The sequence below is a fragment of the Micromys minutus genome, assembly GCF_963924665.1.
Source record: "Micromys minutus genome assembly, chromosome: 9".
In the NCBI taxonomy this organism is placed as follows: domain Eukaryota; kingdom Metazoa; phylum Chordata; class Mammalia; order Rodentia; family Muridae; genus Micromys; species Micromys minutus.
Window position 1 is genome coordinate 20,081,521 of NC_137978.1, and position 25,043 is coordinate 20,106,563.

At 39.3% G+C, this 25,043-nt stretch overlaps 1 protein-coding gene across 1 annotated transcript in view; it reads right to left on the minus strand.

The window, feature by feature from the left end:
• Window positions 1-25,043, minus strand: part of CNTLN (centlein) — a gene marked incomplete at its 5' end in the record, with an annotated part of 250,033 nt that overhangs the window by 154,928 nt on the left and 70,062 nt on the right. Inside the window, 3 exons of the mRNA XM_080921559.1 lie at window positions 4,270-4,464; window positions 11,604-11,766; window positions 19,124-19,257. Of these exons, the coding sequence (XP_080777685.1) occupies window positions 4,270-4,464; window positions 11,604-11,766; window positions 19,124-19,257 (492 nt within the window). The remainder of the gene's footprint in view (window positions 1-4,269; window positions 4,465-11,603; window positions 11,767-19,123; window positions 19,258-25,043) is intronic.

A 25,043-nucleotide genomic window follows, 5' to 3' on the forward strand; every position in this document is an offset into this window, starting at 1 on the left:
CCTGCTAAAGGTATTTAATCTCATTCCCATCCTGAGAAGGGAGTTATGGTTTTACTCATCCACTTTCTGCCATGACAATAAATGCCTTAAAACCATGGACTGCCTCTTCTCATCAGGATCTGCAGTGGGGAGCCATGAAGAAGGCCTTTGCCTACAGAGCTGCCTTCTTTTATAAATTTATTTATTTTATAAAATATTATTATAGCTCACAAAATTTATTACATAATAATATATGATGAATACACGATATTTTTTTCTTTTTCTTCCTTTTCTAAGAAGGACTGAGGCTTCCACATTTTGGCCTTCCGTCTTTTTTGAGCTTCATAAAGTCTGGGAGCTGTTTCTTGGGTATTAGGAGCTTTCTGGGGCTAGTATCATTATTAGTGACTGAATACCATTTGTGATCTTTTGTGCCTGGGTTACCTCACTCAGGACGATATTCTCCAGTTCCATCCATTTGTCCAGGAATTTCGTAGTAGCTGAGTAGTACTTCACTGTGTAACTATACCACCTTCTGATCTCCTGCAGGCCTCTTTGCACTCCCAGATGCTTGTGCAGCCGTCACAAAGCCAAGCGCAAGCCAAACTAAACCCAAGCAGCAAGCAGTGAAGCCCATGGGATGTGCTGGAGCTCCCCTTTCCCTCGGCCCCAGGCTGCATCCTGCTGGCCCCCACTCCGTTCTCAGCTCTTCTGCAGCATCCAGTGGACACTGGATGCCCAAGAGCCTGAGAACCAAATGGCCCTGGCCTCAGGCACGGGACCCTGCCCCTCAGACTGTGCTTCTTCATCCCTGGAGCGGGTCCCACACACTTCTCTGCAGCCTGACACCTGCTCCATGACAGCATGGGGTAAGCATGGTCAATTTCCGCTGTCCTGCCTCCCCAGTGTTGGAGGGACCCGGAACCCCCCTTAACCCTACAGTAAGAGAACCTTATATATTGCAGCTGGGAGTCCTGGGATAGCCACTTTCTAATTTAGTCTGACAGTTCCAAAAAAAAAAAAAAAAAAAAAAAAAAAAAAAAATGGAAAGAGATAACATCTGACCCAATTAGAGCATTCCTAGACATGTACCAAAAGGACTTTACGTCCTCATCAAGGGACACTTGCATCTGTTTTCCCGGATATTCTATTTATATTACCTAGGAAACAGGATCAACTGAATGCCCATCAACTGATAAATGAATACTGTGGTAAATATATATGATGGAATACTACTCAGCTGTGAAAGTAAAATCATTGCATCTGCAGGTAAATAGATAGTTAGAAAAAAGTACGCTGAGTAAAATCTCCTAGAGCTACAAGACAAACGACCACATATTCTCTCACCAACATTGAACCCAGCTTTAAATCTTCTGTTTCATGTGTTGAACTTGGAGTTCATGTGAAAGTACAAAACTAAGAACTGGCCACTGGGAGAATGCATTTAGTGAGGGGAGACTGTACATTATAATTAAAATGAAAGTAGCAGGGGAAATACTGAGGACAGAATGGTTCAATAATTGAGGGGCCGAGGATGCAGAAATGTGGGGGCTGGGGCACTGTTAACCAAAATAAAGGGTATATGACAATGATTCTTGGGAACCTTGGTCTTGCAATCCCAATAAAATTTAATTAGAGAGATAGTAGAGCACAAGTGTCATTAAGGACACAGGAGGCAGGGAATGCTGAGCATTAAAGGGTTAAGCAGAGATGACCTCAGTTGGGTGGGGGAGGGGGTATAAGGCTGGACTAAGCAACTCAAAAGATGCATTTATAAACCTTATGGAAAAGCACTGGTTTGTAAGCTAATTTTAAAATATCATTAAGAAAATGGAGTTTAAATAGTCACTCTTCATGGGTTGAAAATGCTGTCTTCATAAGACATTTATTATTAAATCAAAGTCTCAATGCCAGATACAGGAGACTGACCCAAGATTTACTATTGGTCAGACAGACCACAAAAAGAACCAAAATTCATTGTTCTTGGCTTCCCATCAAAACTAGATGGTAAGACCCTCTCACTAAAAATACCACAGCCTTTGGTTGCAGGGCATGGAAAACCAATCTCAATCTGACCAGGCTGTACAGCAGTCGTGGTGCTGGAAACTGTCTGCCATGTAGGCTGCTAGGGGGAGAAAAGCCATCACTAGTCTTAGCAAGCTTTGACCTGCATGCTACAGTTCCAGTCTACAAGGCAAGACTGGTACATCAGCATGGCAGTCATGAAGGTAGATCTGAGGTTTTTTTCATAGGAAGTGTTTTGTGTTGGGAACAGTAAATGTAGCCAAAAGCCTATGTCTGAGGAGGTCAAAGATCCCAAAAGGAAGCTAATGTTTTTGTAAATGCTCATATTGCTACATTGATAAATACTTACTTGTATATACCAATAGATCTGTGCTGTTCTCACAGGAGATACAAGGGTTTTGTTGTTGTTCATTTGTTTGTTTTGTTAATGTTACAGTAAATAGGGCTAATACAGAGACTTGCAGCTGGTCACAGTATGGGCATCCGTGCCCTTGAATGCCAGCCTTCTCTGTCCCAAGACTTAGGGAATATAGAATCACAGTGGGCAGAGAGGCCATCTGAGTCAGGGGGTGTCATGAGAGCTATGAAATGATACATTCTGGACATGACAAGACAATTGCACACAAACTCAAAGCAGCCATGGTGACATGCACAAGACCTGCACAGATCAACCTAGCTAAGACTCCAGCAGGGATGGATGGTGAGCTCCCAAGTCCCATTCCGAGCTTAGACGCTGTCAGCTGATGGCTGCTAGAGAAGATCAACCCAGCTTTCTTTGGCAATGTGACTGCTAACAGCAGTCCACATTAATTATGCTGAATTAAATAAAACTTTATAAAGACACTAAGTGTGATGTCATCTTGAAGATTATCTAAAAGACATACCATAAAGACTATGACAAAAATTCTATTAATTTCAGTATTTATTTACAAGAAACTTGGCTTAAAGATTTACAAAGTTTGTTCCTGTCAGGCAGCTTCCTTTTCAGGCATGAATGTGACCCAGGAATGGCTAAGAAACTGTGGAAAACTGCAGGTGGGAGATTATGTCTGGGAGGAAGTTCAGGCAAGAAAAGACTGAGGGCAGAGGCCTGCCAAAGGAGGAACCAAGATAAAACCTGGCTCCAGCAGGCTGTCTGCTCACACTCTGCTTGCAGAGCTATCTTTAGGACTTAGCAAACAATATATAAACAGCAATGGAAATTTAAAGACATGTTCCCTCCTGAACTGAACCCACAGTCTTGTGTCTACCATTGCATGTGCCATCCTAGGCCCCTGTGTTTGCTGCTCAGGCATTCACATAGCACAACAAATACGTAGTAATCAAAGAACCTGTTCAAATCCCAAGCCAATATAAGCTCAGGAAAAGGCTACCACTAATATGAATCAAGTATAATATAACATACATTATGATAGACATTTATGAGACAGACCCTTGGATATCTATAGGGCATTAGACATTAATCCCCTTTAAGTCTACAAATGCTCAAGTTCATAATTTTAAAGCAAATCTAAATATTTGCATAAAACCTTTGCTTGTTTTCTTATACGTTTTAAATTATTTCTGTATATTATACCTAATGTAATAAATACTACATAAAGAAATATTACATTGTTTTGTTTAAGGAATAATTATAAGCAAATAATAACCTATACATGTTCAGGACAGGTGCAGTTTATTTGAAAATAGTGAAGTTAGTGATCGTCAAGCCCATAGTTACTGAGGGTTAGCTGTGGGAGTTGAGCGAGGACTTGCTGTCTTAGTTTCTCCTCTCTTTGTAAAAAAAATACCCTGATAGAAGCAACTCAGATCAAAAGGGTTATTTCAGTTCAGGTCCAACACTAACCCAAAACATGAGTAAAATGCTTGCCACAGAAGCATGGAAATCTGACTTCTGATCCCTAAAACACAAAGAAAAACCAGGCACCATGGTGTATATCTGTGACCACACTGCTGGGACAGCAGAGACAGGCAGAGCACAGGGGCTGGTCCAGGCCATCCTGGTAAACAGCATTAGCTGACTATCTGCCTCTAGAAGCAAGGTAGAGACTGACAGATGACAGCTAACGTCAACCTCGGGTTTCCAGACATATAAGCACTGATACATAAATGCATCACTCAAACATACACACACACAAGACATCTATATTTAATATCTTCTGTATTTCTGCATGCATTCCCTTTTTAATATGTACCATCTACAGCATTCATGTTCACAAATAAAACATAAAATATTAACGAGTAACGTTTTAGGAAATCTCTTGCCTTTGATGAGTGGTGTGAATCACTCTCGTGTGGTGATAAACAGGGAGTCCCTTGTGATTCCTGAAGTTTTTCTTTTAATTTTACATTTTCTTGTTCTTTTTGAAACAGTTGGTCCTGAAGATTAACAACACTTTGCTGGAGCATAGCTTCATTTGATTTTGTAGTTTCAAAACAAATATGTAATTCATTATAAAGCTGTTGAAAAAAACAAAAAAATAATATAATCAAGAATGTATGTGCATATACATTTACATACATATGAACTATATATGAACATATACCTGCCCTTAGGCTATGTTAATAGCTAACAAGCAGACAAAATGTATAGGTGATATAGTTAGGTATCAACATAAAACTACATCTGACATTCAAAAGGTATATATGTTATTGGCCGGGATAGCTCGTAAAAGTGTTAAGTATAAAAGGAAAGGTTGTAAGCTATAAATACTCAATTAAAAAGCTTCCTGTAAAAAAACTGGATTATCTTAAATAAGCAATGACAATTCTACTAGAATGGCCCCTTTTAAAATCACTCTAACAATTGCAGTAATGTGAAAATGTCTGTAATTTGTTAGAAAAGGACACAGAAGCATACTGCATGTTTCACTGGGAATTCCCCAAGATTAACTATTTTTATTTAGTATAAATTAATGTCCACTTCTGAAGACAGACAAAAATTCACAAGAATGTAAGTTTTTATTCATCTATATGGTGAATATTACTATACATTTCTGTATATATACTATAATTAAACTCTAAAGCTTAAAATTTTAAGAAAACATCCACTTTTCTTAAGTTTCCTAAAACAAATTTTTGTGAAAATATGACTCCTGAAATTTTCTAAAATACAATTAATCAAAAGATTTGGGGTCTGTATCTATTACTATAGATACTTAACTAATTTATATCAGTTTAAAGCATAAGTTAGACAATTTTCTTGTAAAATAACTATTAATAAAGAATTTCAATGTACAGCTTCATGCTTTCCTTTGCCACTGCCTTTATGCATGGGTATATGTCAACAAGCTTGTCACAACTACATCATCAGACACTCTAGGAAGGAAGTACAAATACTGAGAGCTCGAAGGGACAATCAGAGGGTCAGTGCTGGTCCAGTAACCCCTATGATACAGATGGTCTCATGACTGTGTAGGAGCCCAGCTGCAGGGAGAAGGCTGGAGTTACTGGAAGTGAGGAGCATATACCTTACTCTCCAGTGTCACCTCTTGAGCCCCTCCTTCATACACACAGGGCTCTGGGTCTAACTGCCCAGTAAAAAGCCCTCTGTTTTAAGCTCTTCTGGCCTCACATTCTTGCTTCATCAAACAGAAGAGCAAAAGTACCTATCTGCTTTTCTCATTAAGGTTGCTCAGCTGCTCTCCTGTTCAGAAGTTTCCCCGTTTGTAGCTGGTCTGACTGGGTGGATAACTCAAGACAGAGGAGCAAACTGTGTATTATGCTGAATTCTACTTCGAAGCAATGAGAACAAACAAACAAAACAACCTGGAAGAAAAGATCTAGACCAGCATGCTTCTAGGAACTGGGAAAATTCATTCCTTGGCTATTATTCCACATACACACCCCTTGCTTAATTGCTCTTGCTTGATTGTGACTGGACTTGTTCACTCCTAGCAGGAACAGTACTCAGTAACATACACAAGAAACTGGAAATAACCCAGGTTGAATAATTTAACTAAAGAATGAATGAAGAAAATGTGGCACATTTACAAAATGGAGCATTACTCAGTTATTTAAAAAATGACATCACGAAAGGTGCAGGCAAATGAATACAATGAGGAAGAGCTTATTCTGGGGTAGCCTAAACAGAGAAAGACAAGTATGGTGTATGTTCACTAATAAGTGAATATTAGCATTAAGTAAATGATAATCAAGTTAAAAATCCAGGAACTTAGAGAGGCTAGATGAAGAGGAAGACCGAGGGTTGTGGGCCACATGGATCTCCCTGTGAAGATAAAATGCAATAGATTTTGTGGGTAGACTGGGGACATGTGGGGATGGGAGCAGGAGGAATGGAGACAGGTAGACTTGCAGGGAGCATTGGGAGGCAGCATAGAAACCTGGTGCCATGGAAACTCAGATCTATGTGGGTGACCTTACTGAGAACCACTAGTAACAGAGGAAACAGGGTCTGAACTGGCCGTCTTTTATAGCCAGGCTAGGCTTCCAGTGGGAGGACAGGGTTATATTTGGTTGAGTTGCTGGCTGAGGGAGTTCAGTGGAGATCACTAAAGAACCCAGGCTGCTGCTAAGACAGAGATGCACTATCTGAAAACATACAGTGAGATCCCATTGCAGAGGACAACATCTCATTTGAAAGTAGAGAGGTTGAGCTGGTGCTCTCATCCCTGCATTCTAGACTCTTAGGCATGAGAAGGTACTGTGAAGGGTACCAGAAAAGAAAGCTGGACACCAACTCAGCCATGAAACCCTCAACCAACCACTTGTCCCATCTGACACCGCCTGGATGGTCAGAGACCAGAGACTGACCATCCCAGAGACTTGGGGTAGAACTAAACACAATAGGTTAAATAGATCAATAATATGATTCCTAATGATATCCTGCTATACTCATAGATCAGTGCCTCTTCCAGTCATCATCAGAGAGGCTTCCTCCAGCAGCAGATGTCTCTGACTCTTTTGCCTACTTTTGGGGCCCTTTTTTTCTCCTACTGAGTTGCCTTGTCTAGCCTCTCTATGAGGAATTCTGCCTTGTCTCATTGTATCTTGTTTTCTATTAGACTGCCATGTCATGGCGGACTGCTTTTTCTGAAGGGAAACGGGAATACTTCTTGGTAATAGAGGAGCTGGCAGGAGTGGAGAGAAAGGAAGCTGTGGTCAGGTATATGTGAGAGAAGCATCTAATTTCAATAATAAAAAAGTAAATAAAAAAGAATAGAGGGTGAAGAGAGAGCTCTCTGGTCACATGAATTCTAGGCACCAGTCCACCAGCAAACTGCAGGAAACTGTGTAAGTCTATCTTTATTTCTAATGTGCATTTTGATGATGAAGCATCAGGGCAATAGAGTGTTTATTTCCATAGAACTTGCAAGAAGTTCAAATATTTCAGCTCCATGAAAGAGTGCTAATGTTACTCTCTGTACACAGGTAAATACCCAAAGTTATTCACAACTGAGTAAATTAGTTACAATTATAAATTCATTATTCTATGCTGGCCCTGGCATTAGGAGTTAGTTAACAGTTTCCTCTGCTAGCAATCAAAATTCCTTTCAGCTCATTTTAGAAGAGCTTTTGTTGTTGTTGTTACAACATGTTTCTTTATTTCTGCTAAATGGTCCAAAAACCTGAGCGAGACTAAATATTTTCGTATGGTTTTGGAATAAAAAGAAATACATGGTCAACCACTTTTTGAATTTTGGGATAAAACAGTTTAGCAGTTTTTCTCTGTGCTGCATCATGATGATATAAAAGAACCAGAGTAAAAAAAGAACATTCTTCAATGGGAAAAGGAAGGACAGTGGGAACTAAGATGGTAGTTGCAGGACAGCTAAAGACCATGGACAAACAGAAAAGCAAAGGTTGAGTCCATAACCTCAATGCCAGTGACAGCAGATGCTGGCAAGGGAGCAGGAAAAGGGGAAGCACTTAATTCATTTCTGAAAGGAGTGAGAACCTATGCAGTCACTTGAAAGTAAGTGAGGTAGCTCCTCAGGAAGCTGGGACGAGGTCTACCTTAAATCCACCCATACCACTCTGAGCACACACCTTAAAGACTGTACCCTATTACAGATGAGCTTGCTCATCCAAGTTCACTGCTGCTCTCTTTGTTCCTAATAATCAGAAACTGAAAACAGTCTCAAACTCCATCAACTAATAAAAGGAAATTGGAAGCATGGTATATTTATATGATGGAATATTATTTAGCTCTTAAGAAAAATATAGAATTTTTAAGTAAATAATGGAGCTACAGCTGAGGGAGTTAGCCCAGACCCAGAGTAAAAGTCACTGCATTCTTTCTCTCATGTGTGGATGATTACCTTTAACCTTAGACACATGGCTTCATTTTGAAAACTGACAGAGATTAGGTAGCGTAGAACAGACAGGGCAAGGCAGTAGATGAGGTTTGTCCAAAGGGAAACAGAACATAGTGTTACAAATGGACAATGTGGGGACTATAAATGGAGGAATGAGTGAAGAGTGGACTAGGGGGGAAGGTGGAGAAAGAAATAGCTGAAGGATAACAAATCATGAAGGTCTCTTGAAAATCCATATGAAAACCGAATTCATCTTTCTAAAATACATAAACGCAAGTTGAATGGATTTACCATATAATGGGGAGAGAATGCCCTAACTATACATTGTATGCACCTAGTAAAATCATCAGTAAAGGGGTTCCATAGCCACCTCCCAGCACACAGCACTGAGGATCACACAGCACACAGCACTGAGGATTACACAGCACACAGCACTGAGGATTACACAGCACACAGCACTGAGGATTACACAGCACACAGAACTGAGGATTACAAAGCACACAGCACTGAGGATTACACAGCACACAGAACTGAGGATCACACAGCACACAGCACTGAGGATTACACAGCACACAGCACTGAGGATCACACAGCAAACAGCACTGAGGATTACACAGCAAACAGCACTGAGGATTACAAAGCACACAGCACTGAGGATTACACAGCACACAGCACTGAGGATCACACAGCACACAGCACTGAGGATTACACAGCACACAGCACTGAGGATCACACAGCACACAGAACCGAGGATTACACAGCACACAGCACTGAGGATTACACAGCACACAGCACTGAGGATTACACAGCACACAGCACTGAGGATCACACAGCACACAGCACTGAGGATCACACAGCACACAGCCCTGAGTATTACACACAGTTGCTATTGTTGGCATTTACCCTCCACAGCCTAACAGTGAGGCCCTACTGCTGAAGAGAACAAATATCTAGGTCATTATTCTTAGAAAAGTCAAGCTTGTGCCTAACTCAAAGCTTCACCATGACTGACGAGTGTTCAGAGTGCTGCAAGGTACAATGAACACTATCTAAGGAAAAAGCATCAATCTCACCCACTACAAATCCTACGACCCAGGACAGCAACCTACCTACACCGTACACTGGAGCAGTAGTGGCACGAAGGGCACAGCAGTAACCAACCACTAACTATTTACTAATTTACTTGTGTGTGTGTGTATGTATGTATATATATGTGTATATATGTGTGTGTGTATGTGTGTGTGTGTGTATATATATATATATATATATATATATATATATATATATATATATATATATATGATTTAAAGCCCACTTCATGAGATATACCCTAAGTTGACACTGTTAATGAAGTCAAGAACCTGAGACCAGAGATGTCAAGTGCTGGAGGAACAATCCATTCTTCTCTTCTACCACTAATAATGAAACAGCTACTAATGACATATTGTTGTGCCTATAGATCATTGTATCACTCAACCCTGATCAGAGAAGCTTCTGGCAGTAGATAATAATCAAACAGGGGCTTAGAAATAGACAATATATATAAAACTAAAGATCTTGGAACACCTGGAAGAAAGAGTGTAAGAGCAGAGGGAGTGGGCAGCTCTCAGGAAACAGCATCCTACACACGCAACAGTGCCAGAGACAGTGATGCATTCACAAGACCTGCACACATTCTTCTAGAGAAAACTCCTGTCCCACCCCTAACCAATGAGGTCCTTATAATTGATACCGGCTGGAAAAGTGAAGATCAGTTTTCTCCACTGAAGGGACAAGCACCCCAAGGTAGGTCTCAAGGTCAGGAGTAGGTGACCCACACAAAATGAACTCCATGTCTTTTTTTAAGAGATTTTTTTGTTTATAGTTTTCTTTTCTTTCTTTCTTTTCCTTTTTTTTTTTTTTTTTTTTTTTTTTTTTTTTTTTTTTTGGAAGAGGGAGAAAATAGACGACTTGGTTGGGTAAAGGGGTAGAATGGATGTGGAGTAATTTAGGGGGTGAAGAGGAAAAATGATCAAAATATACTGTATAAAAAATTTAAACAATAAAAATTTGTAACTAAGAAAAGCATGAACTCACACTGTGATAGCAATGGTTCTATTCTCTCTGACAAGAACTATGTCCCACTGCCTGTGCATTATTGTGAAGGCTGAGAGCTGTTAGCCTATGGCTAGAGACTGTTCAACCTCTGAAGCAACACCCTGGCATGTGTGGGTTGCTTCCAAGCAGGATTTAGAACTCTGAGCCCTGGTTTGGTAGAGCCCTGGATTGTCCCAGCTTCCCCCTTCCCCCGAGTGAGTTTACTGAAGAGGGTCTGAGAGTGCTGAAAGCAGCAAAAAGAATGCCTGCTTCCCCTGGTCCTCATGTCCAATGCCCAAATCAAGTCTCTGATTGCTGACACTCCTTAATGCATTGTAGGATAGCACTGAACTTGGACATCTGCTATCACTAGGAATACAAACTCACAGGTCTCTAGAGTAACTAGGAACCTGCTGTGCCCAGGAAAAGCTCCCAAGACCAGCACTGGCTCCCAATAAGCAGATAGAGGCCTCTTAACAAATGCAGCTCTGAGGCTGACGAGATACTTGCACCCATCAGCCTGGCTGACCTGCACACAGCAGCAGCTATTGCACTGGGAAAAGAACATCCAGACTCCACCTACCACTTGTTGCCCTCAGAACTATGGGGTGTGAAAACATAAAACCATCTTCAACCTCCTCTAACCTTGTCCAGTCTCAGCTATTAGAGAGGAACATTACTCTCATGATGCTATCTATATAAACAACTTAGTGCACCGAATAAACTATAGACAGAGCTCGATACAGGCTCTTCTTCAGATTAATAGCAGAATGTGGTGCTGAGGTCACTGGCATAACAAAAGAGACATGTCAGCCTAGCTGTGGGCCCCTGAATCAACTGGAGTACAGTGATTGCGGAGAAGGAACTCAGAAAGAGAGGGAAATCCTTGAAAACGGAGGACAGTAAAGACAGCATCAGCGCTGCCTTAGTGTGTGTGCACATTCGCCAACAAAATGATGCAGATTTCATGAGCCTTAGGTCACACATCAAGATCACACTTGATCCAATTATTTCTTATAATACAAGCACTATTGTACCTAAATGTTTCACAGAAGACATAAAAGTTCCCTTTTATTTCTTTTTACAAGTTGCTTTTATATCTGTATGTTCAGCTTTTTAAATCTTACCATAGAAAGCTCAAAAAAACTTGAATATTAACAAGTTAAACCATATAAAAAGAGAAATAATACAAAATGTCTAAAAGCTTGAAATACTTCACATCTTTACAACACAATAGCACCATACTTTTTGGTATGATATACTTTCAGCCGTGTGAGCATCCTCCTGGTTCTGCAGTACTTTCTGTGTGTCCATGTTGAGAAGCTGGAGCTGCTGGATCAGGTCTGCCTGCTGGGCTGTATGTGCGCTGTTCTGCTTGTACAGATTCTGCAGCTCCTGCAATTCTTTTCTGTGCAAAGCAAGCAATAAATAGAGAAGCATGAACACAGGTAACCTCAGTTAAATAATTGTGTTCACCTAAGAGTACATATTGGCTTCCTATTTTCATCTATTATTTTTATTGCCGGCAAACTTATTAATAAATGAGATAATATATAAAGTACTTAATATTTATCACATACACCTAGAAAGTATCGACAGAACTACTGTGGCTTTCAAAGGCAAAATACTTATCAATTTTCTTTTATAGCTTGATAGAAATAAAAATTCTGGATATATTGTCATAGAACCACCTTCTTATTGAAATTAAGTTAAAATTTCAGTTCCATGAACTGATAAGCAGTAGTCCGAACTATAGTCATCAGATACTTTTAAATAAAGGGTAAATTAAGATTTCATTTTACACAATAAAAACCTTTAAGTATAGTTAAACAATAAAAGATACCAAAAGGTCTAATAAAGTTTCAAACCACCATGAGACTTTGGAGATGACATGAAGGGCAGTGAGGCACCGCCGTCAGAAGAAAGGACAACAACACAGGGAAATCCAGTCCTTGCAAACGCCCAGGTGGACCCGGGTAAACTGGGAAGACAAATGACCTAGTCAAGGAGCTAAGATGCTCAGGACCCAGGAGAGCAATACCTCTGGGGTCCAGACATTCAGATCCCTGTGGTAGAAAACCTTGTGTGACATGAACCATATGATAACTACAAATTATTTGGATATACTATGTTGACAGAAAAATAATTATAGAAACACTATTTGAGACTCCTTCCTTTAGTTGGCTAAAACACCTGTCATACAGAGAAACATATATCAACAAAATATATCCCATGTTATATGTTATGGAGAGTATGTTTCAAGTGGAATTTCTCTTATCTATACCTTCAAATACATGAAGAGATTTAAAATAAAGAAACATGTAAATATCTATTCAAGGCTAAGGAAATTAATATAGAGAAAATAAGCTCTGCTCCTTAGATGTTTAAGGCAAGAATCTACTGAATTGACTTTATAAACCCTGCACCACATAAACACACACACACACACACACACACACACACACACACACACACACGTGCAAAGTCTATCTTCTACTGACTTTCAGTATGCACAGACTACAAAATAACGTTTAACCCTTGAGAATGAAGAGAACAAGGAGCTGCACAGTGCCTATAAGAAATACGATGAACACAGATAAACTGGAAAAATCCATACAGACAATGCTGTTTTCTCTTACTAAATCAGAAATTTCAGCAAAGGAAATGACAACACTATCCACTGTGAGTAGTGGGAGACTGGTGGCCAAGAGACCACGTAGAAAGGGTGTTATGGAATTAAACTATAAAAGTCACAAGATAAAAACAAAAATGTATTTATCATCTAGTATTCAAACACATCATATATCTCTTTAATGAGAAAGCAAGAATTCATATATACAGAATTTTTTACATTATAGTTCAAAATATATGAATTATGAGCCATAATAAACACAATCGGACAATATGGAGAAGGCAGAGTCTCACATTACTGTGAGACACTCGAGAATTAAATGTCAGTGTAAAGAGAATGTGATTTTGTCCTAACTCTTCCAGTGCTCTACAACCATGCTGTTAGCAAGCACAAAATGACCTAGTGGAGATCTCTCTCTCTCTCTCTCTCTCTCTCTCTCTCTCTCTCTCTCTCTCTCTCTCTCCCACATTTCTCTTTTTCTCTGGCTAAATGAAAATCAAATAAAATATTAAAAATAAGAAAAATACCTCTGGGCCACTGGGAAGAAGGGAATTTGACCTGTCTTCATAAGAAAACAAAGGAAAATAAGCAGGAAATAATAAGGTATGTGAGTCTGTGTACGAGTCTGTGTGTGAACTGCTCCTCACAAACTCATGTGCTCCCTAACTGTGGTTCCCTAGCTGCTGGTGCTGTCTCCTGATGTTACTAACTGTCTAGACATGGGGCCTGGCTGCAAACACACATCAATGCAGAATGGGGTTGACAGGTTGTACTCCAGTGTCATATCCAGTTTGGAATTCTCTCTGCTTCCTACTCAGCAATAGACATGTAAGTTACTTCATACTGCAGCCACATGGACAAGAACTGCTTGTTCTTAAATGCAACCATGCCTTCTCCTCTGTGAAAATCTGTATGAAAAAATTGTCGGGATCTGGGTTTTTTGAAAAAAAAATCAACAAGATAGATAAACCCTAAGCCAAACTAAACAGAGGGCATGGAGACAGTATTCAAACTAACAAAATCAGATGAAAGGGAAGACATAACAACAGAAACCGAGGAAGTTCAAAAATCAGATCCTATTACAAAAGCCTACACTCAACAAAACTAGAAAATCTGGATGAAATGGACAATTTTCTAGAGAAATACCAGGTACCAAATTTAAATCAGAATCAGATAAGCCATCTAAGCAGTCCCATAACCCCTAAAGAAATAGAAGCAGTCATTAAAAGCGTCCCAACCAAAAATATCCCAGGACCAGATCGCTAAGTGCAGAATTCTATCAGACCTTCTAAGAAGACCTAATACTAATACTTGTCAAACTGTTCCACAAACTAGATACAAAAGGAACACTACACAATCCCTTCTATGAAGCCACAATTACGCATACACCTAAGCTACACAAAGACCAAACAAAAAAAAGAGAATGTCAGACCAAATTCTCTTATAAATATGGATGCAAAAAAAAAAAGACCTCAATAAAGTTCTCACAAACTGAATCACACATCAAATGAGCATTCACATCAAAACAAGCATTCACCATGATCAAGTAGGCTTCATCCCAGGAATGCAGGGATGATTCAATATAAGAAAATCTATCAACATAAAACAAAAAAACCCACATGATCATCTCCTTAGATGCTGAGAAAGCATTTGACAAAATTCAACACCCCTTCATGGTAAGGAGTCTTGGATACAAACAGGAATTCAAGGCCTATACCCAAACATAGTAAAATCAATATACCGCAAACCAGTAGCCAATATCAAACTAAATGGAAAGAAACTTGAAGCAATCCCACTAAAATCAGGGACTAGACAAGGATACCCACTCTCTCCCTACCTATCAATATAGTATTCAAAATCCTAGCAAGAACAATTAGGCAACAAAAGGAAGTCCAAGGATACACAGTGGAAAGGAAGAATATCAAAATATCACTCTTTGCAAATGATATGATAGTTTAATTAAGTGACCCCAAAAATTCCACCAGATAACTCCTGCACTTGACAAACAACTTCAGCAAAATGGCTGGATATAAAATTAAATGAAACAAATCAGTAGCCTTCTTCTACTCAAAGGATAAACAGATTAAGAAAATATTATGAAAATGAAACCATTCACAATAATCAGGAGTAATATAAAATATCTTGATGTGACTCTAACTAAGCAAGTAAAAGATCTGTATGACAAGAATTTCATTGAAAAAAAAAAACAAACTGAAGATCACAGAAGATGGAAAGATTGCCCATGCTCCTGGGTTGGCAGGATTAATATAGTAAAAATGACCATCTTGCCAAAAGCAATCTACAGATTCAGTGTAATCACCATCTCAATTCATTACAAAGATGGAAAGAGCAATTTGCAAATTCATTTGGAACAACAACAACAACAAAAAAAACAAAAACAAAACCTAGGATAGTGAAAACCATTCTCAACAATAAGATACTTCTGGGGGAATCATCATTCCTGACCTCAAGCTGTAGTGATAAAAACTGCATGGTATTGGTACAGAGACAGGCAGGTAGATCAATGGAATAGATCTGAAGACACAGAAATGGAACCACATACCTATAGTCGCTTGATCTTTGACAAAGAAGCTAAAACCATACAGTTAAAAAAAAGACAGCATCTTTAACAAATGGTGTTGGTTCAATTGGCAGTCTGCATGTAAAAGAATCCAAATTGACCCATTCTTATCTCCTTGTACAAAGCTCTAGTCCAAGTGGATCAGAGATCTCTACATAAAACCAGATACACTGAGTCTAATAGAAGAGAAAGTGGGGAAGTGTTTTGAATACATGGGCAAATTTCCTGAACACAACACCAATGGCTTATGCTCTAAGATCAAGAATCAACAAATGGGAACTCATAAAACTGCAAAGCTTCTGTAAGGTAAAGGACACTGTCAATAGGACAAAATGGTAACCAAAAGATTAGGAAAAGATCTTTACTAATCCTACATCTGATACAGGGCTAATGCCCAATATATACAAAGAACTCTTTAAGTTAGATGCCAGACAACCACATAATCATATTTTAAAATGGGGATAGAGCTAAATAAAGAAGTCTTAACTGAGGAATACTGAATGGTTGAGAAGCACCTAAATTAATGCTCAACATCCTTAGTCAACTGGGAAATGCAAATCAAAACAATCCTGAGATTCCACCTCACACTAGTCAGTATGGCTAAGTAAAAAACTCAGATTTCAGCAGATGTTGGTGAGGATATTTAGTAAGAGGAATACTCCTCCTTTGTTGGTGGGATTGCAAGCTGGTACAACCACTCTGGAAAACAATATGGCCATTCCTCAGAAAACTGGACATAGTACTTACTACCTGAGGACCCAGCTATTCCATTCCTGGGCATATACCTAAAAAGATTCTCCAACAAATAACAAGGACACAAACTTTACTATGTTCATAGCAGCCTTATTTATAATACCCAGAAGCTGGAAAGAACCCTGATGTCTTAAACAGAGGAACGACACAGAAAATGTGGTACATATACACAATGGAGTACTACCCAGCTATTAAAAACAATGACTTCATGAAAATCGAAGGCAAATGGATCAAACTAGAAAAAAATCATCCCCAGTGAGGTAACCCAGTCAAAAAAGAAGATGCCTGGTATGTACTCACAGATAAGTACATACTAGGCAAAAATCTCAGAATACCCACAATACAATTCCCAGACCACATGAATCTCAAGAAGAAGAAAGACCAAAGTGTAGATGCTTTAGTCCTACTAAGAAAAGGAACAAAATATTCTCAGGAGTTGAGGGTGAGAGGGATTTGGGGAAAAGAACAGAGGGAGGAGGAGAAGGATCAGATATGGGAGGAGACAGGGATAACAGACAGAGGGTCAGGAAATTGAACAGAGGTGTATAGCAATGGGGAATGGGTAACTAGCCACCAGAAAGTCCCAGATACCAGGAAAACAAGAGGCTCTCAGGACCCAAAGGGATGAGATTAGCTGAACTGACCAAGAAAGGGGAGGGAGAACTGTAGAGACCATATCCAGAGGTTAGGCAAGACCCCTGGTTGAAGAATGGGGCCACCCACTCATCTCAAAGTTTTTAAGCCAGAATTCTTCCTGTCTAAAGGAAATACGGTGACAAAGTAAGGAGCAGAGAATGAAGGCAAGGTCATCCAGAGTCTGCCCCACCTGGGGATCCATCCCATATACATACATCAAACACAAACAATATTGCTGATGCCAAAACGTGTTTGCTGACAGGAGCCTGATATAGCTGTCTCCAGAGAGGATCTGCCAGAGCCTGACAAATACAGATGTGGATTCTCAAAGCTAACCTTTGGTCTAAACATGGGGACCCCAATGGAGGACTGAAGGAATTAAGGGGTTTGCAACCCCGTAGGAACAACAACAATATCAACCAACCAGGCCCCCCAGAGCTCCCAGGAACTAAACCACCAAGCAAAAAGTACACATAGGGGGACCCATGGCTCCAGCTGCATAGTAGAAGTAGAGGATGGCACTGTCTGACATCAATGGGAGGAGAGACCCTTAGTCCTGGGAAAGCTCAATGCCTCAATGTAGGAAAATGCCAGAGAGGTAAGGTGAGAGTGGGTGGGAAGGTGGGAGAGCACCCTTAAGGAGGCAGGGGGAGTGGGAATGGGAAGAGGAAAAAGAAAAAGAAAATAATTATCCTTCCCCTAAGCTGTTTGTGTCAGGCAACCTAATCTTATAGAGATAAGAAAAGTAAATAATTCCAGTTTTTAAATTAAGACCCAGATACACCACTCTTGGGCATATACCCAAAATGCCCCAGGGGCACATGCTCTAATATGTTCATAGTGACCTTGTTTGTGATAGCCACAAGCTGGAAACCGCCCAGATGTCCTACAACAGAGGAATAGATACAGAAAATGTGGTTCAGTTACACAATGGAATACTACTCAGCTATTAAGAATGAGGACATCATAAGTTTTGCAGGCAAATGGATGGAAATAGAAAATATCATCCTGAGTGAGGTAACTCAGACCCAAAATAACATGCAATGTATTTTACTCACTAATAAGTGGATATTAGCCACAAATTTAAAAATTGCATAATACCCAAGATCAGTCCACAGAACTCAAAAAGGTCAACAAGCTTAAGTGCCCAAGTGAGTTTGCCTCAGTCCCACTTGGGAGGGAGTAGAAAACAAGGTCAATGGCAGAAAGAGGGAAGAAACTAGGAGGGAAAGGGGATGGAGAGTGGGGGTGGAGGGGAACATGATCTAATATTGGGTGGGGGAAAAAGACTGAAGCCCTGAGGAGCAGCAGAAAGAATAGAAACAGGCGACCTCAGAAGATAGGAGGTACGGGGACCCACTAGAATGCACCAGAGACCTATGACGTAAGAGACCCTCAGGACTCAAAGGGGTGTGGGGGGACCGAGATAAAATGCTCTCAGTGGGGAAAGGGAACATGAAGAGCCCACCTTCAGGAGAAAGAAAGGGTATCAAGTGAGGGATGAGGTTGCTATTCCACAGTCAAAACTCTGACCCATAATTGTTCCTGTCTGATAGAACTGCAGGGTTGAAAACTGAGAAAAGCCTGAGAAAAAGAAGGTCAAGAGACATGCACAAAGTAGGATCCAACTCCAGGGGAGGCCCCAAGGCCTGACACCATTACTGAGGCCATGGAGTGCTCACAAAAAGGGACCCATCAAGCAGCTGAGCCAGATGCAGATGTTTGTATCCAACCAAACCAATCAACAGAAGGTGCTGACCCCTGAGGCTGAATTAGGGAAAAGCTGGAGGAAGCTGAGGAAGAGGCCACCCTGTAAGAGGACCAGCAGTCTCAATTAACCTGGACCCCTGAGATCTCTCAGACCCTGGATCACCAACCAGGCAGCATACACCAGCTGATAGGAGGCCCCGTCACATACACAGCACAGGACAATGAATAAACATACTATTTCTTGTTTGAACAGAGTCTCAGTGCTGGGGAGCCCCTGCTCCCCTAACTAACTAGTACCTCTTCAATGCACACTATTCCGGATTTTCACTGCACAAACATGTGTACCTAGGAAGATACACTGTTATCATTTCAAGGTATTGACAAGATACATATACATGCTCATGCTAAATGACTAATGATATTCTAATAAGAGTCATAACCGAATATACTTGCCTAACCAATGTAATATCCATATCTTTTTGGAGAAGTTCACTCTGTTTGTTGTTCAGCTGCAGTGACACAGCATTGTATTTACTCTGTGATGATTCAATTTCTTTCTTTGCTTCAATCAGATTTTCTTCAAGGTCCTAAAATGAGAGCACTTGTATTACAACATAATAAACATAATGTACAAACAACGGTACATGGAATTTATTTCATACTGTGCAGGGGAAACGTTCTTAATGATCTTACCAAGACTGTCTAGGTTTTTCACAATAATTAGATTTTAACATAATTAAATATCAACCTTTAAAACAGTAAAAAAACTAATTTTGAAGAATTTTAGGAGAAAAATGTTTACAAAAACTTACACTAGTTATAGAAGTTTTTGTCAGAAATTAAAAAAAAAACTTCATGGTATAAAATCAAGAACTTGAAACAAACTGTAAAAGCTATTATTAAAGTTAGAATAAATCATACAATAAAATTGTTTGTTAAATAAGAGACAGCAGAATTGCTTAAATATTAAGACTAAGTTGGGGTTATCTCCATATTTGCTTCTTGTTTTAAGTGTACAAACATAAATTAGATGGCACTGCAAAGAAACAAAATATTCTTACACTAGTTAGGACAGACTATCCTCTAATTCTCCTGATGGTGTTAAACTTTCACCTAACATTCTTCCAAACTCATCGTTTGCTCCTAATAACTTTCTAAATCTTACATTTTAAAACTATTTCCTAAATTGTATGTATTTTAAATACAAAAAATTAATTTTAATTAGTATTGTGAATAAACAAATGTTTAAATGGAGTATTCCTATATTAACACCATTTATTCATTATTTCTCCAGCTAATTGTCAGGCTTTAGGTTAAGAACTAGACATTACCATTTATTCACAAGAAGAACAGATGCATTCATAGACAGTAACAGATAAAAAGAAGACAATGTCAGGAAGGAGAAGCTTCCTTTGTCATGTGGGAGAACGTCTATGGCAAACAAGGGCCTGACAACGATCTGAGGGAACAGGAATTCACCTCTGTGCCCTGCTTACTCTCTTTGGAGGTAGCTAGATACTTAATTATGAAGAGGTGATTAATACAAAATGCAGTGATGTAGAAATGGCAAATCTGGGAGGTCCTAATAGATAAAACAAATCACAAAAGAAAAAAAAAATGGAATAAAGAGTCTAGAGACCAGGTAAAATTTTTAAGTACTCAGGTAGTTTCCAGACAAAGTTGCCAATCTCAAGATTCAACTTGGCTCATGCTGAGTATGAGAGGGTGTTATGAATTGAATAAAGGAGTATTTTCAAACTGGAGGTCTTGGAACCTTAAAATTGTGTAAGAGGTACAGATGAACATCTGAGTGAAACAGGTAACAGAAAACATTACATAAAAATCCTTAGAAAATCCAAAGTTCAGGGGACAATAAAGGGCTGGGAATGCTGCTCAGCATTACAGATCATACCTGCCTAGTATGTTCGAGGCCCTAGGTTTGATCCACTAGACTATTATGAAAATGGTATTAAACTACCCTTAATTTTGTATCTTATCTTATCTTATCTCAGCCTTCCTTAGAGAAGGTTCTATGTACATTAGACAGAGATTAATGCAGATCCTCACAACTGGTCAATATGCAGAAAGTAAAACAATACAGACTGTTAAACTCTAAGCGGGGCATCTAAGTTATACCCCATTCCCAAAGGCTCAGGAATCATTGAAGAGTAGGAAGCAACAAGAGCCAGAAGTGGTGGGTGCCTGCAATTAAATGTTATCTGCTGAATATTAAAGGGCCACTGTTCATAAGCTGTGACCAGCATAAGAGCTGCACAAAATCAGACCAGTCAAAATCTCAGCACAGGCATAGAAGGACTTCATGAAGTCCTACCTCTGGCCAAGAAGCTATTGGCAGCTGAAGGTTTGTGGGAGGAGGGAGAACCACATTTCTTCAGGAATGCAGTCCCTGAAGGCTGCCATGCTCTGATTGGTTGTCCAGCACGCAAGCACACACAGGTAGAAGTAGAAGGACTCCAAGGACTCAAAAATCAAAAACAACAAATGACAGAATGTATGAGGTGGGATGGGGAGGAACTGGAAAGGAGAGAATGGAGCATAGATTTGATCAAAGCACACTGTATGCACACATGACATTCTCAATAAAGTTACTTTTTAAAGAAAAAAAAAGCTGGCATGTGGGGAAACTAAATTTAACCCATGAAGAAAGATTGCAAGTTCAGGATTGATCTAAGCAACCTCAGGAGCACCTATGTCAGAAAATAAAAAGGCAAAACATGAACCTGATTTGGACCTTTTACCCAGCATGCTCGAAGACATGGGTTCCATTCTCAGCACTAGAGAAAAGAATCAACAAAGTGAACACTTGGACAAAAACACTATCTTAAAAAAGCTGAAATAACAGAATCAATGAGAAACAACTTTGAAATAGATAAAATATTTTTCTAGCCAAGCAATGAACTGTGCTACTAATGAAAAAAGTTATAGATAGAAGGATAGATAGAAGGATAGAAGGATAGATAGATAGATAGATAGATAGATAGATAGATAGATAGATAGATAGACAGACAGACAGACAGACAGACAGACAGACAGACAGACAGACAGATAGATAGATAGATAGATAGATAGATAGATATCAGATGCTAGGAATGGAAATAGAGGTCACTTGAAATACTGGATCCAGCCAAACAAATAACATATGAGCCTCAGCATCTAACATGGTATCATAAGGTAGTTAGACAAGTATTATGTAGCATTTTTTTTCTGAAGAAAAATGCCCATCTTGGAAGCAACTCTGTAAGGCACGGTATGCTTTAAGGGGAGATAAAGCAATGGGATGTTATAAGGGAAGGTGAAACAGTCCATCCTGAAGGAAAGCTCACTAAACTATGGAGTAACCACTGCAATAGTGCCAAGAAGTTCCTGAAGCTCGCTACATTCACCAGACCCCCATCTCTCTCCTCAAAAATACATAAGGACTGTTGAGAGACCCTTCTAGCTGAGATGAATAGAAGGGCTCAGATTCACTGAGATGCCTAGAAGAAATGTGTCATCACACCACAGAGGCACTTGCTCAACCCATTCACGGCTGTGTATTCATAATAAACAGAAACTGAAAACAACCTACATGTCCTTCTAAAATCTGTGATGAATAGATAAAGAAAATGTGGTACATTTAAATTTGAAACCATGAAATTTGTAGATCAACAGATGAAAATAGGAAAAAAAGCCCCCAGGTAGCCCAGAACAAGAAAAGAAAAGTGGTTTTCACTTGTATGTGTATGATAAATGTTAACTCTTGGATATACGAGCTATAGTCTATATAACCACAGAGGTGAGACATAAAATAAGGGACTAGATAGAACAGATAGGCCTCTCTAAGAAAGTGAACTAGGATAGTCATGGATAGACAGAGGTAAAGGTGGGGCTAGACCTGGAGGATCAAGCAGGGAGATGAGGGAGAAGGGGCACAAGAGAGGAAGTAGAGGAAGAGACAGCTAAAATAAAGGAATATTTGAGGATCTGTGTAGAAGTCTAATACAATGGAAGCTTCCTAAAATACATATATGAAAGTACTCTAAATTAAATTGTTGAATCATGGGGGAGACAGAGCTCCAACTAAACATCTCTTGCCATCAAATGAAGCTTCTCGTAACAGAGAAACAGGTTGCATCTCATTGAGTTGTTGACTAATAGGGTCTCAAGGAAACCCCCAAACAACCCAGCCTGTTGCCAATAGGTTGCCAAAGGCAATAGGTTGCTCTCTAAAAACTGGCAGTTAAGGCTCTATTGCTAAAGACAATACCCACACACCTCATGGAACATGGAAAACTGCAGCTGCAGCCTACTTACAGCCTTCACCCCTGTGAGCTAGTGTTCTTTGTAACAGAAGGTTGTCTGCAGACTACCAAAGAGAAATGTATACACCAACCTAGCCATAAACCTTCCAACCTACAATGCTGCTGTGCCTGCAAGATATGCTGGAACAAAGGTGGCACAAACATTCTGATACTAACCAACCGATATTTTGATCTGACTTTAGGCCTACTCCATGAGATGGAAGCCATATCTAACCCTGTTTATGTGACCGAGAACCTAAGACTAGATAGCCAGGGAACCTCAGTAAAACCAAATACTGCTGCTTCATTCAAGGAATGTAATGGGGAAAAGACTACGAATGGCTTTATGCCACACACAGAGATCAGTGCCTTGCTCAACAGTCATTAGAGAAGACTCTTCCTCTAACAGAAGAAAACAAATTACACTCAGGTCCAGAAATGTGGAGAAAGTGAGAGACTTTGGAGCACCCATTTGGAGGGCATGAGTCAATAAGACCATGCACATATAAACTCACAGAGATGGAATGCACAGGGCCTGAAAGGGGGTGCAACAAGTTCTCTACACACATATTGCCTCTCAGTTTACTACTTTTACTAAATTCCAGAATTGGGGAACAAGTGGATCTATGATTTTAGTGCCTTATTTTGGGTGCCTATTTGTTTTCGTTTTGTTTTGTTTTGTCTTATCCTATTGGTCCATGTTGGTTGGATAGACAGACAGGCATATAGTTGATAGATATAGGTACATACTACCATTCCTTTGTTTGCTGTTTGTCTCTATGGGACTCCTCAGTGTGTGAACAAGTGTATCTCTGACTCTATAACACTTTTCGTGCCTTTTCTTGGGCTTTCTCTTCTATTGTCTTGTCCTATTCCTATGTGTTTGGTTTTTATACTATTATTATCTTCCTATATTATACTATAATCCCTCAGAGATCTCTTTTCTAAGAAAGACAGAAAGGGAGTGGTGGATCCGGATGTAAGGGGAAGTAGGGAAAAACTGGGAGAGTAGAGGGAGAGGAAACTGTAATCAGATATATTATATATGAAAAAATTAATTGTCTTACTTATTTCGGTGTGTGGGTGTTTGTCAGTATGTATTTAAATATACAATGTGCATGCAGTACCTATAGAGACCAGAAGAGGGCCCAGATCCTCTGAAACTGCAGATGTCTGTGAGCCACTATGTGAGCACTGGGACTTGAAAACAAGTGTGTAAACAGTCTGAGCTAATAAGAGCTTATTAATGTTAGAATGCATGCTAACTGTAGAAACATGATTGCTTTTCCACATAGCTCAATATTTATTATACCAACAATACAAATTGTTGACTTCTGGCTGATGTGTATTATTACTGAATAAAATAAAATATAACCTAAATAAAGATGTTCCACATTCATGAACATAGAAAACCATTATTATAAGCATAACAATTATCTTATTCACATAGAAGTTGTCTCTACATTAACTGCAAATACAGGTATATGAACAACTGTAATGTTCACATACTGAAGCTGGTATTCTAGAACTAAATGGCATGCCAGCCAGAACACAATAATAACACACAGAAGCTAGGAACACTTTTTATTTGAAATTTAAAATGCAATCCTAAAGCAAGACTAATCAAATAGAATATAAAAACAGAATCGTACCCAATCACAATACATATTATATATACACACACACACACAAAATAATACATACTAAAATTTGAGAAAGTATTTTTATAGGAAGCTACTCTATTAAACACTATTGGTACTATCCTAATTAAATAAAAACTTCCCAAATCTAAGCCACAAACATTTTTCTTGGCATATTTTTCTCCATCCCACTCATCCCTACGTGACAAAGCTGAATTTTTTATTGCTTATGCAATTACACAATCACCAATGATATACATTTTATGAAAGCTGGGTTTTACACTGGTATTTCTCAGTTATTTTGGTGCAGACACATGCACAGTAAATTCTTTCACCCTTAACATTTACAACAAATGTCAACTGAAACAGAAAGCTAATGATACACTTGTATGATGAACATGTTTAAACCCCCAGTAATTATCTCTTAAGAAT